We start from the raw sequence: 14,034 nt of genomic DNA on the forward strand, positions 1-14,034 counted from the left end.
CATGCCTCATGGTGCAGTTTACAACAATTTTAAATTAAAGATTCTTTTCCTTCATCCATGTGTTGTCCAAGAACTCAAACATATGAATAGCCTGATTGAATTTTTTGAGAATATGACTCAACACATGGATGAAGGAAGAGCAGTAGGTGTAGTGTATCTGGATTTCAGCAAGGCATTTGATAAGGTACCCCAAGCAAGGCTTATTGGGAAAGTAAGGAGGCATGAGATCCAAGGGGACATTGCTTTGTGGATCCAGAACTGGCTTGCCCACAGAAGGCAAAAAGTGGTTATGGATGGGTTAACCAATGATCTTCCTCAGGGATCTGTTCTGGGATCCTGATTCTTCATGATTTTTATAAATAACTTGGATGAGGAAGTGGAGGGATGCAATAGTAAGTTTGCTGATGACACAAAGGTGTTGTGGATAGTATGGAGGCCTGTCAGAGGTTACAGTGGGACAGTGATAGGATGCAAAACTGGGATGAGAAGTGGCAGATAGAGTTTAACCCAGATACGTGTGAAGTGGATCATTTTGGTAGGTCAAATAGGATGGCAGAATATAGTATCAATGATAAGACTCTTGGCAGTGTGGAGGATCAAGTTCATAGGACGCTCAAAGCAGCTGTGCAGTTTGACTTTGTGGTTAAGAAGGCCTATGGTGTATTGGCCTTCATTAATCATGGAATTTAATTTAGAAGCCAAGAGGTAATGTTGCAGCTATATAGGATGCTGGTCGGACCCCACTTGGAGTTCTGTGCTCAGTTCTGGTCGCCTCACTACCGGAAGGATGTGGAAGCCATAGAAAGGGAGATTTACAAGGATGTGCCTGGATTAGGGAGCATGGTTTATGCAAACAGGTTGAGTGAACTTGGCCTTTTCTCAATAAGAGGTGACCTGATAAAGGTCTATAAGATGTTGAAAGGCATTGCGTATGTGGATAGTCAGAGGCTTTTTCCCAGGGCTGAAATAATTGCCACAAGAGGTCACAGATTTAAGGTGCTGGGTTGTAGGTACAGAGGAGATGTCAGGGGTAGGTTTTTTAAACAAGGAGTGGTGAATGCGTGGAATGGGCTGCCAGCAACTGTGGTGGAGGTGGATATGATAAAGTTTTTTTTAAGAGACTTGGATAGGAACATGGAGCTTAGAAAAATAGAGGGCAAAGGGTCAACCTAGTAATTTCTAAGGTTGAGACATGTTTCAGCATAACTTTGTGGGCTGAAGGGTCTGTATTGTGCTGCAGATTTTCTGTGTTTCTAAATGTGAATGAACCCTTTATATCTGTAACTCTCACTACACCACAATTGTCAATGGTCATCCAGACATATAAAGCCTTTCTGTTCACTTTGATATACTGACCAGTTTAAAACACCAGATCTTATCTTTTATCGAGCTTCCTTGATAACTCTGCAGCATTGACTGCTACTGCCTCATTTCCATTAAAATATACAATTCACCAATGTTCACCTTGCCAGACTCACAAGACCATTGACTTGAATCCTCTTTATTTCTTTCCTGATGTCTGCTGTCCAGGTATGTATAATCTGTTCTGTTTTTATTTCAGATTTCCCCAAAATTCAGTGGGTTTCTTTATTTCCACTGTGGCTTTCCATTCTTGAAATGGATTTTTTTTAAAAATTCCTTTCTGGATTTAGACATCCTGCTTCTTCAATATCCTCTGTCCTATAACTACAACTCCCACCCATCCCCATCATGTACCACAGACACGACCTCACTTTCCCTTAATTGCACTTTATTTTTTTAAGTAATTTATAGCAATATTTGCCCTGTGATGCTACTGCAAAACAACAAATTTTGTTCATGACAAAAAATTCAGATTCTGATTCATCACCCTTGTTGCCACCCACTCATCCAAAACCTCACACCCTTTCACCACCATAGACAACCACTTAAAATCATGCCCACTCTGTGTGCTTCATGTTAGATTCCTCTATCACCTTATTCACTGGAGCACCCTCCCCACAAACTTCCACTTTCTGTCCTTTGAAGAGCTTTCTCACGTCCCAATTTTAACTCTGTATTTGCATGTGTATATTCATTAATCTCATTTATTTCCTCCACCCTGTAAGATCTTTGTATTAATTTGGCAATACAAATTTATCTTAATGTGAGCTGCAGCCCCCATATCAGCCCACCTGTTGCCATAGAGCATTAAACAACATCTGCAGATGCTGGGATTGAGTGCCATGCATAAAAAATGCTGGAGAAACTCAGCATTACATGTAGCATCTATAGGAAGTTAAAGGCAATTAGTAGGCCATTTGGGTGAACCCTCTGCCTTGAGGCTGGCAACAGGAGTGGATTGGAAACTAAGAACTCACCTTTCAGGCAGCAGTCCTAAAAATCTGCTCCAGCATCCCATTCACATCCAGAGGCCTCATAACGCCCTCCAGATTTGATGGAGGGGAGGCAACTGGTGCCGCAGTGCCACCCATCATAAATATGCAGTATAACAACAGCCATCTTCCCTACCCATAATCCCCACGCAGGTGGAACCGCTGTGTGTTTTCCAGAACAGTTCCATCTGCATGGGGGATTATGAGTAGGAAAGACCACCATTGTTATGCTGCATTTTGAGCTTCAGAGAGTGGCCCCAAAGACCAAAATGCCCAGTGACATGCTGGAGTGGCCAGCCAGGCTCTCACAGTTTGCACTGGCCTGCCCCCACCTCCGACATCCTATGCTGGCTGCCCCTGCCTTGACGGCCCTCACCGGCAGCCCCTGTCCTGATGGTCCCCACCAACCTCCCCTCCCCAGTGAGGTGGGGGGCTGTCAGATAGCTGGGTGGGGGGCTGTCAGGCAGCAGGGAATTGGGTCACAAGCTGATTGAATCATCAGCCCGCCTCTAAGCAGCTGCACATTCAGGTGCGTCGGCGGAGCCCAGCTATCTGCCGATTATCTCTCCACAAGGAGAGTTGGCTTCGGCGCCTAGGAGATGCTAAGGGCACATTCAACTAAGTATTTAGCTGCAAGTGGGGGATAATTTGTGGCTTTACACAGTGGGGGAGAGGGGCATTTGGACCACCTGAAAGGGCCTGATGTTTCAGGCTTTCCTGACGAAGGGCCCAGGTTTGAAACATTGACCATCTTTTACTTCCTATGCTTTCTGAGAGAACTGCTGAACTTCAGTATGTTTGTGTATTACACCTGCTGCCACAGTTTTACTACATTGTGGACCGGAAGAAAGCACAGTGACCATATAAGAAAGTGTGTCCACATTATGTGTATTTATTATTCCTAAACAAACATATAAGATCTGCAGTAACATCAATTGCCTATATTTGTTTTAACATACTTATCCAGTTTAAGGAACACATTAACCATCAAATGGGGAAATAAGAAACTACCTGAGTCATGGTAATGGTGATTCAGTTAAATGAAGAAAAAATGAATAACGTAAAGGTATGCAGTTAAACACCTGCTATCCGGATTTCACACAATTGGCAGCCTCAAGCAACCAGCAAAAAAAATCACACAGAATAACTAGGTAAAAAAAATGTAAGTTTAAAATTGGCGTGCCTCACCATTAGTTCGCCAATTATACAACACACTATCTCAAGCGACTGGAAAATACATTTATCCAGCATCTGCCAATCCCCATAGATGCCAGATACTGAGGGTTTTACTGTGTATTACTTCATTGTTTATGTACACAACTATATGAAAGATGAATTGCCCACTTAATTTTAAACTTTGAAAAACATGATGACCATAACTTGCCTCTTCAGTAAACATCCTTTCCTGTTTCACAGACATGGTACTCGGTGTGCCAGTGAGATTGCAATGGAGGCCAACAATTCCTTTTGTGGTGTTGGCATCGCCTACAATACAAGGGTTGGGGGTAAGTGTTTAAACCCAATACGTAGCAAAATTAAACGGTTAATGAACATATATTCAGTTGTCACATTTTCTCATTTTAAAACATGTTAATGAAACAGTATACAAAATGTGTAATGCACAATTTTCATATGCTACAGTTGCAGAAATCTATAGCAAATTAGGAAAATAGTTAATTTTATGACAATCTGGGAATGATTAAAAGGCAATATTTCAATCTGGATTCACAAGATAGAATATACATACAGTTGCATGTATTGTTCTCCTTTTGCAATATTGTTATCATCTATTGCTCATTCTTTTCTGTCTATCTGCAACCTTCAATGCAAAGTGACAACTCCAACCCTCTCCGTCGTTCGGCTTGATTGGAAATGATCTTGCTGGTTTCCATTCCTAATTATCAAGTCAAATTGAGATATCACCTGCGATACCTCCTCTTTCAACTCCATGCACCATTTCCTGTCAGTTCCCACGAGAATTGAGTATTAGCATTCCCTTATTTCCATTCTACCTGCTGCTCCATTTGAAGGCAATGTGTCAGAATCTGCAAATCGGATTTATCTCATCATCAACTTGCTAGCCCACTCATTGTCACAGATTTCTAATGTTACTTCTTCCACATTCAACATGGATTGAGCAGAAATTTCCCACCACTAAATTTGAGAAAGACCTCCAAGCATAGTGATTCATCCTTGACCTCATGCACCAAGCACACAATATAATGCATTTTAATTCCCAAGTTCCTCTCTGTTGACTTCAGTTGAATGGAATTTCAAACAAAAGATATGTTTGCTACTTGGATTTGTGCTTTGGTGCATCTGACCTGGGGCAAAATTCTGCACAGCATTTAAGAGACATCACCATGGTCTCCCTTCCCATCCCAGAAAATAAACTAAACAGTACAATATCTTGGTATTCTGTTTAATGTCCTGAAGTGGTACGGCTCCAATCTTGGTCACTATTCTGTTAGTGTTGTGCACCAATATTGCCTCCTCATACTGTTCCATTTAAAGACCTTTGATCTGAAATATTTACTTTATTTTTCTTTTCCGACAGTCACTCTCTGGGTTGCTTAAAATTTCAAACATTTTCTGTTTTTATTTTAAAATTTTAACCTTTGCAACATTTTATTTCTGCTTTGACCCTCATGCAATGTCTCAGTTTTAGAATCCATCGCTTTGCCCCTCACTTCGGAAATTTCTCCAGTCCCCCTTCCCCGAAATTCTTCCACCTTGGTCACTCTCTTTCTTCCTTTCAAATGGTCTTAATATGTTTGTTTAGTTGAACTTTTTATCAAAAGACCCTTTTACACTTGCATCCCACTAAATCAGCCATTCACTGTCCCAGGATAGGAATGGCATTTTTGCTGTTCACACTTGACCTCTCTTAAGTGGGACACAGAAAGGAGCCATCCCCTGGGTTAGGACCATTTTACCTTCTACCAGTGATGTCATGATGCATCGAGTAATGGTAAACCTACCTAAGACCTGATCAAAGTATTCTGACCTTATATTTGAACAAAATTAATCATGCCTACTTTTCACATAATTAAGCCTCATACAGCACAGTATGAGCCCTTCAGCACCTGCTGTTGTTGTGCCGACCTATATAAACCTATATAATGGACCATAGAAAAGTGCAAGAATTAAATAGCAATAGGTGACAATTTTCAAACATCATGGGAAAGTTGGTACCACTATCGTGCACAATTTAAGCACCATGGGGAAATTGGTAGTGTTATAGCGCACAATATATAAACACCATGGGAAAAAGTGATGGCAGACCTGTCCTCCCAGAATGCTGTGCGGCAGAGGAAGGGCTGTGTGCATGGCTGCCTGCATGGAGCACTCATGGAAGGGTTTCTCTGCCACACGGCATTCTTGGAAGCCAGTTCTATCATCGCTTTTTCCCATGGTCTTTTTAAAAATTGTGTGCTATAGCACTACCAACTTTCCCACGCTGCTTAAAATTTGTCCACTCTTGCTATTTATTGCTATTTATTTCCTCTTTCTCTTTCTCCTGCTGAGACTTTCCCATGGCAAAGTTCATACCTTCATTTTAATTTTTTCTTCCTTCACGTTCCTGCACTCATGCAAAAACTTGGGTCATTTCTATCCCAGAATGCAATTGCCCATTCTACATTTGCCTGATTGTAATGCCTGTATCTGCCAATGCCAGAGATTGTATTAGGGATCAAGGTAGTCTATCCCCAGTGTGAGATGACTGTAGCACAATCAATGACAAACCACAGACATGAAGCAAGCAGTCAAAGGCTTTATTAATCAGAAAACCTTGGCATGCCTCTACGTGCTGCTGGCTCACATCCAAGGCAGGTATGAGGGAGGAGACTAGGGCTATCAGCCTTTATAAGGGATCTTACGAGGAGGACCTACAGGTACAGAAGGTGGGCTAGCCTGCTTAGTCCATCAAGGTCATGCCTGCAGTACTGTGTTCCAGCATATTCACCCCTTCTTTTTTTGAATGAAGCCCGATGGGGTGAAGTGGTCCATAAGCACTGGTCGCGTAGTCCATACAGTTCATAAGTTCAGCCAGTCTGGTGATTTTATCCGACACTGTGTTCGCTGCAGCACCGGCTGTGACATCAGTTCCTGTGGAACAGTGGCTTGTTCGGCAGGCTGGGTTTTGGAAAGCTGAACTGTGTCTGTGTGTACCAGTTCCTAGGGAAGTGGTGGACTTGTTTGTAGAGGTGGAGGATGGCAGCCTGAAGTGGTGGTGGGTTCACTTTGTCACTTGTTGGGGTGGTCCCTGGGGCTGACTGGTCGCTGACAGGGGCAACTCCCATGCTAGGGCCTCAGCTCGAGCCAAGTCCCGGAAGGACACTGTGTCGACCTGTCCTTATCAGAGCTTACTGTGGGTGAGCATGCAGGAGGTGCACTTCCTTGACCAGCAGGTCCACCTTGTAGATCCGAACAAGCTCTGGAGAAGCATTGGCTCTGGGGCCATCAGATAGGCTGGCATCGTGGTTCATGATGCCGACCTCCTAGGGAAGGAGAACAATTTTTCATGTTGGGTGGCATTAGTCACAGGGCAGAGTAGGTAGCGTGCAGCACTTCTAGAAAGACCTCTTGCCTCTAGGAGATGGGCATCCCTTTCGACTTGGGGCCAAAAGGATTGCCTTCCAGATTGTGCCATTCTCCCTTTCCATCTGCCTGCTCCCGTGGGGGGTTGTAGCTGGTAGTTCTACTTGTGGCTATGCCCTTGGAAATGGAGTATTGCCACAACTCATCACTCATGAATGAAGATCCCCAGTCACTGTGAATGTAACTGGGGTATCTGAACAGGGTGAAGATGGTGCAGAGTGCTTTAATGACTGTAAATATGGTTGTGTCGAGACAGGGGATGGTGAATGGCAAACGTGAATACTCGTCCATGATATTCAGGAAGTACGCATTCTGATTCATGGATGGGAGGGGCCCCTTGAAGTCCATACTGAGATGTTTGAAGGGGTGAGTGGCCTTGATAAGCCGGGCTCTCTCTAGTCAGTAAAAATGCAGCTTGCATTCTGTCCAGACCGAGCAATTGCAAATCAGCTCCCTGACACCTCTACTGAATAGGGGAGGTTACGGACCCTCACAAAATGGTAAAGCCTTGTGACCCCAGGATGGCAGAGGCGATCGTGGAGGGCTTGGAGGCAATCTAAATGTGCCCTGGTGCAGGTTCTGCTTGACAGGGCATCGGATGGCTCTCAAGATCTCATAATTATAGGTGGCCACCTCATGATGTTGTCATTTCTAATTTTACCCCGCTGTTTATTATTAAATATGAAAGAGATGGCTCTCTGGTCTCTCAGCAGGGTTTATGGTCTACCAGCCAAATACTGCCTCCAGTGACGCATGGCTCCACTATAGTCTGTGCCTCCTTCTCAATGGTGGAGTGCCTGAGTTCAGGGCCTTGGAGGGTTTGGAAGAAAAATGCCACTGGTTCAGTTGAACCTGCCTGCTTGGTTCAGTGTAGCGGCCAGGCAAAGTCGGAGGCGTCGCTCTCCACGGAATGGGACGGATTCATCATTGAAGTTCATCGTTGCCTTGGCAATTTCATCTTTAATGCCCTCAGAAGCCTTATGGGCCTCTGCTGACAGGGAAAAGGTGGTGGTTTTCACCAGGGGTTGGGCCTTGTCTGCATAAATGAGGACATTGGGCATAGCATAAGAAGAACCCCAGGCACCTTTTTAAAATCTTGGGGTTCTGGGGCAGAGGAAGTTCCAGAAGGGGTGCATGCACTTGGGGTCGGGGGTGATGACTCCATGCTCCACCATGTACCCCAGAATTATCAACTGCTTGGTGCTAAACATGCATTTTTTCTTATTGTACTTGAGGTTGAGGGATTTAGCAGTGGTCAGGAGCCTCTGCAGGTTCTTTTCCTGTTCCTCCTGGTTCCGGCCGCAGGTGGTGACGTTATCCAAATGGGGATAGGTAGCTTTAATTTGTTGTCATGAACCATGCAATCCATCTCCCTTTGGAACACTGACACCCTGTTCGTGAGGCCGAATGGGACCCACAGGAAGTGATAGAGGTGGCCATTTGCCTCAAATATCATGTAAAGCCAGTTTTCCGGGTGTGCAGAGGTGGGACATCACCACAAATTTGAAGTTTTTATATTTTGTTCCCTCACAGTCAGGCTGATGGTGCAACTTTCACGGATTTCTGCAGAGAGGGATGTAGAGGCTAGTGCTATCTTGCACTTTGCTGAGGACACTGTCAGGGAATAACATTGGGCCATGCCCATTTGTATGAAACTCTCTGTGCTTCCTGTGTCAAACAGGCAGCCCGTGGTGTGGTAGTTTACCTCAATGCCTATCATTGATCACCCCTGCTGGTGTGGCCTGCTCTGGTCCAACACGACGGATGTCAACATCAGTTCACTGTCCAAATTGCTGCTGCTGTATCATTGGGACAGCTTCCAGCAAGATGGCCATCCAGGAGATAGCGAAAATGGCCATCTCCAAGGATCTCACACAGTGGAATCTAGAAGAGAAGCTGGATGTGACATCATTTCATGTCATTGCTCTCCAGTTCCAGATCGTCAATTCTCGGCTACCTGAAATGATGCTGGAAGTGAGTCGGCCCAAGATGGTGACACAGATTGCAGTCTACACGCGGCATTGCTAGAGTGGAGTTTTGAGTGGTATGCCTTTGCGTAGTGCCCCTTCCTCTGGCAGTTTGAGCAGGTTGCGCTATGGGCCGGACAGCACTGTAAAGGTTAAAACCTTGTGTTTTTGCTTCTTAGTAAGTTTGTGCCTATCCTTTTAAGGAAAAGTATTGTTTGTAGTGTTACCATAGTTACTATAATGTCATAAGTCATAATATCCTTGCGGATTCGGAGCTTGATTTCATTCTTCAGAGAACCATGAAGGGGATAAAAGTTCTAAATACATTTCTTTGAATTCGTCTTAATCATTTCTTATCATCTTGTATCGTTATGTCATTAACTATTACTGAATGCTTTGTTTATTCATAGTTATGAAAATCTTGATGCAAGTTATGTTTATCTGTTTATATCAACCAATTAAAGTTACATAAATCTGCATCTACAGAGTTTGGTTTATTAGATTGATTAAGCTAGTAATTCGGAATATCGTCACTTACGTTTCTGTGAAGATGACGTTTTGAAATTGGGAAATGCGAGAAATTGGAAAATGTCATCTATAAGTACTTCCACGGGTGTTTGCCTGGCCTCAGTAGTTGCACCTCATGTGCTTGATGGCAGCAGAAGCAGTCAGGGACCCCGAGTCCCAAGATGGCGTTGCCCATTCTGCACACCTGGCAGACGTGTAGGCCTCTGCATTCTTTTGGGCTGTCTCCAGCGATCGGGCCATCTACATGATTCCCTTCTCCAGGAGTCACTCCCTTATGAAATGGGAGCAGAAGCCTGCAACTAGCCTGTAGCGGATGAGCTCCTCCTGGTAGGTCGCTGCAGTCACATCCGGGCACTCGCAGGCTCACCCCAGCTTTCGCATGACCCCTACGAAATCGTCGATTGACTCACCATGGCCCTGGCGTTGGGTGCCCAGTTGGTAGCGAGCATGCATAGCATTCATTGGGGCTCCTTAATGTGGTTGCAGTAGGGCAATTGCCTCGTTGTACCCTTCACAGCCACAGATTATCTGGTATGCTTGATGGTCCACGACTGCGAAGAGCAGATCATATGTAGCCACATATTGAACCTGACGGAGGTTTCTAGTTCCTTTGGATCAGTTTCCAGCTTATCCAGTCTAATCACCTTGTCCATGTCAATTAAAATTCTGATTAATAAATTGCGGCACGATCAATGACCATCTGCAGACACGAAGCAGTAGGCAAAAGCTTTATTAACCAGAAAACCTTGGCATGCCTTTACATGCTGCTGGCTCATGTCCAAAGCAGGTATGAGGGAGGAGACGCGGGCTATCAGCCTTTATTAGGGATCTTACAGGGAGGAGCTACAGGTTCGGAAGGTGGACCAGTTTGCCCAGTCCAGGCCTGCAGTACTGCGTTCCAACACAATGATGTCATCTCATTCCAGCATTGAGAAGATTTTCCTTTCACTCTACACCCTTTTTAGGCTGATTCCTGGGACCACTTGCAAGTGTGAAAGGAGCTAACCTATCATTTCTGTCAATGAATGTCAATATTTGTCTTTTTTTAAAAATTGATAAGGGTTCCATCAAGCACAGAGATATTGATTTAAGGTGCAATATAAATGTGGTTGTTGTCCACCAACACTATATTATGCTCTTTTGTGGCAGATTTTCTTCAAGTTGCTCATTATTTCCATCCTTTCTATGCAAAGGCTGACAAATAACCAAATACTAATTTCAAATTGTAGAAAAACCAGTACAGTGTTACGTTCTCTGTTGAAAGTTTGCAGAAGTGCTTGGTAATTGGATTTCCTGAACATGCATCAAGCTCTCTTCTTGTGCAGCCATTGTGCAGTCAGTGATTTCTAAATCAGGAAAGGATAACAGTGTCTGCCCTCTAAGCTACTTAGGCTGGTAACGTTAGGATAAAAGGGAAATAATTTTTAAGGCAGCAAATTATAAGGGACAATTTTTTAATGCTTGTCTCCATAGCAACTATGGTATCTTTGAGTTTTGCATTATGACATTTAAAGATAGGTTTAGAAGGTATTTATTAGAGCAAAGGAAGGTGCTGAAAATGAACTGTATGGTAGTTCTGGACTGTAATCCCTTGCACAGGTGAATCACTTCATCTGGAGAAGGATCATAGTTAAGATGTGTGCTTTCCTAAAAAGAACAGAATTAAAAATAATAAGGGGGGGTGGGGGGCTGATTTAATGCATCTCCACAGTATCAGAGGTGGAGGAGGAGATATTACCTCATTGAGATGCTAAAAATGTAATTGGCTCGTAAATAAACATTGAAATAGTTGGCTACTGCAAACTGATGACACTGTTTGTCCAAGTGTACTAGGAAATGATGTGCTTTTGATGCTGACTCAATGTCCAATATTTATCATTTAAGTTTAAAATTTAGCTAAACTGCACAATATCTTAAGGAAGTAAATCACGAAAAACTGTTGACACTGTGGTTGAAGTGAAAACACAAAATTCTGGAGAAACTCAGCTGGTCAAACAGGGTCCTTTATGTAACAAAGATAAAAATATAAAACTGTAGCGGGCTGAGTGACTGCGTGATTAGATGGGCCGAATCACTGCCCCAGTTATTTGACACAAGATGGCGTGGGTCCCCCTTCACTTCCGAGGAAAAGCCTGCGGTTGGTGACACACTTTCCCCGGGGGATAGTGCCATTTGCGTGTTGCATGCCGCTGGACAGGGAGTGATGTCGCGACGCACTGACGTCACTTCCTAAGGCCAGTGCGCCCCTCACAGGAAGTGGGCAATGTCCTTGAGCAGCGTGAGGAGTTCAAAATAAAGTTCAGTTAACTGGTTCACCTCATGCTGTGTGGACGTCTCTCGCTTTGGTAGCAGATGCAACAAAACCGATGTTTCAGACTTGGGCTCTTCATCCTTCATCAAGGTATGAAGAACATTGGGAAGTGTCTGAACAAAAGGATGGGGGGGGGGGTGCAAAGGCAGGAGATAATAGATGGAGAAGGGAGGGAGGGGACAGCAGCGATCAGGGGAAGGACTGATGGCTGGGTGGGTAGAGGGGGAAGAGAGGGGGATAACTGGAAAAACTGGGGAAAGGAATGAAAGGGTGAGCAGGTTAGCCGAAAGCAGAGGTTGATGTTAATGCTATCTGGCTGGAGAATGCTCCTCCTGTGGATATACAAGTGAAGTGTTGCTTCACTTGTGGCCTTCTCTACATCGGAGAGGCTGGTCGAAAATTGGGAGTTCACTTCGTTGAGCACCTCCGCTACAACAAAGACCTCCCAGTAGCCAACTATTTCAATTCTGAGTCACACTCCCATACTCACATGTCTGACCATGGCCTTGTATACTATCTCACCCTGACCACCTGCAAATTGGAGGGGCAACACTTTATTTTTCATCTGGGCACTCTCCAGCCAGATGGCATTATCATTGACTTGACTTCTCTTGTTTCTGCCAACCTGCTCGCCCTTTTCCCCTCCACCTTTCCAGTTTTTCAAGTTCTCCCCCTCCCTTCCCCCTCCACCCACCCAGCAATCTCTCCCATGATTTCTGCTCTCTCCTCTCTCCCTTCTCCACCTATCATCTCCTGCCTTTGTCACCCCCCTCCCCCCCCCCCCATCCTTTTGTTCAGGTGCTTGCCCACATTCTTCCATACCTTGATGAAGGGTTCCAGCCTGAATCATCGGTTTTGTACTTTTACCTTTGCTACTTAAAAGACACTGTTTATTTAACCTGCTGAGTTTCTCTAGTATTTTGTGTTTTTACTTTTGCACAATATCTTACTTGATTCACATTGGATTGGACTTCTTTTTGCTCTTATTGTTAAAATGGTTTCTTTCTGTGAAATCTTAAACTTGCATTTTTGCAGTAAAATTATGATGTAATTGTTGTTTCAGTACTCAATGGCAAAATATGTGAAATCAATTCATTTGGTCTGAACTGTGATCTGTGTATTAGGCTTCATCTACAGTATATTAAATTGTAAACAGTTAATGGTTTATGAATGTATGCCACAGTGAAAGGCACACATTGGGCTAATACCAATCTACTAACTGCTCAGGGGCAATAAGTAACCAGTCGCAACAGATGGAATTGGCCATTTTCCCAATCACTCACAACCATTTCTTCTTGCTGCCACATGATCTGTGTAAATGGTCAACATATTAGCATAAAGCCTGCATTCATTACCATATAAATCATGTACCCAAATACTTGCAGCAGTCTACATGTTAATTGCATGGTCACTAAGTACACTTATCAAACCATCTGAGTAACTCAGAAATGTGAAAACCATATGCTGTCTTGTTAGCAAAAACCTGGGAGATTTTAATTCAGCTGCATGTGAATATAGATTTGATCATGCCTGTTAACCAACTTTTAATTGAGAAATTCCAAAACAGAAGGATGATTCAAACATATAAAGTAATCAAGTGGAACATTAAGAGGTTCTTCATCCTCAAAGGTACTCAGAGGCCAAGAAAGAATCATAGAGAATCGTGTCAACTCCAGAAGAGGACAGTCCCCAAGAAAACAGTCAGAGACATTCAGTCAAATGTCTCATCATCAGAATTCCTATGACACAAACATTCAGTTATCAGAGTTCTTCTCAAAATCTGCTGTTCTCCATTGTAATGAAATGTCTTGAAGCGAATGATGCTGACTGGTGCATTTCAAACTTCAAGAGGACATGCTAAGAGATACACTAGAACTTGGTCCATTGACTGCAAAAGCTCTGTTTGTAAAGATGAAAGTCTATGATCCTGTTGATACTGGACACTGAAGGGCTCAGCATTATGCAACAGCTTCTCACCTTTAATTGCAGTAATAATTTGGGAATTAAACATTGGTAAGTGAATGTATTGAATCAGTTAGTGCAGTATAGTGAATGCAGACAATGCCATGTCCTAAATGTGTGACTGTATATCTTTTGAATAAAAAATGTTTTGAAAATGTAGTCTTTTGTATCCAAACAGAGCACTGGCAGTCAATTCACTCTTCCAGGAGATTAGCTGAAAGGCGTAATTTCAAACAGGACTATATATTTGTGGTTTTAAACCTTTTTTTTATTGCTTATGGATTGTAAGGTCTGAAGAACATATTTTACG

At 43.5% G+C, this 14,034-nt stretch overlaps 1 protein-coding gene across 10 annotated transcripts in view; it reads left to right on the forward strand.

Moving 5' to 3' along the window:
• Positions 1–14,034, forward strand: part of LOC138736914 (PC3-like endoprotease variant B) — a 1,109,211-nt gene that overhangs the window by 404,270 nt on the left and 690,907 nt on the right. For all 10 annotated transcript variants that reach the window (XM_069887110.1, XM_069887113.1, XM_069887115.1 and 7 more), the window contains one exon: positions 3,771–3,859. In XM_069887110.1, the coding sequence (XP_069743211.1) occupies positions 3,771–3,859 (89 nt within the window). The remainder of the gene's footprint in view (positions 1–3,770; positions 3,860–14,034) is intronic.

This window comes from Narcine bancroftii, chromosome 6, assembly GCF_036971445.1.
Source record: "Narcine bancroftii isolate sNarBan1 chromosome 6, sNarBan1.hap1, whole genome shotgun sequence".
Taxonomy (NCBI): domain Eukaryota; kingdom Metazoa; phylum Chordata; class Chondrichthyes; order Torpediniformes; family Narcinidae; genus Narcine; species Narcine bancroftii.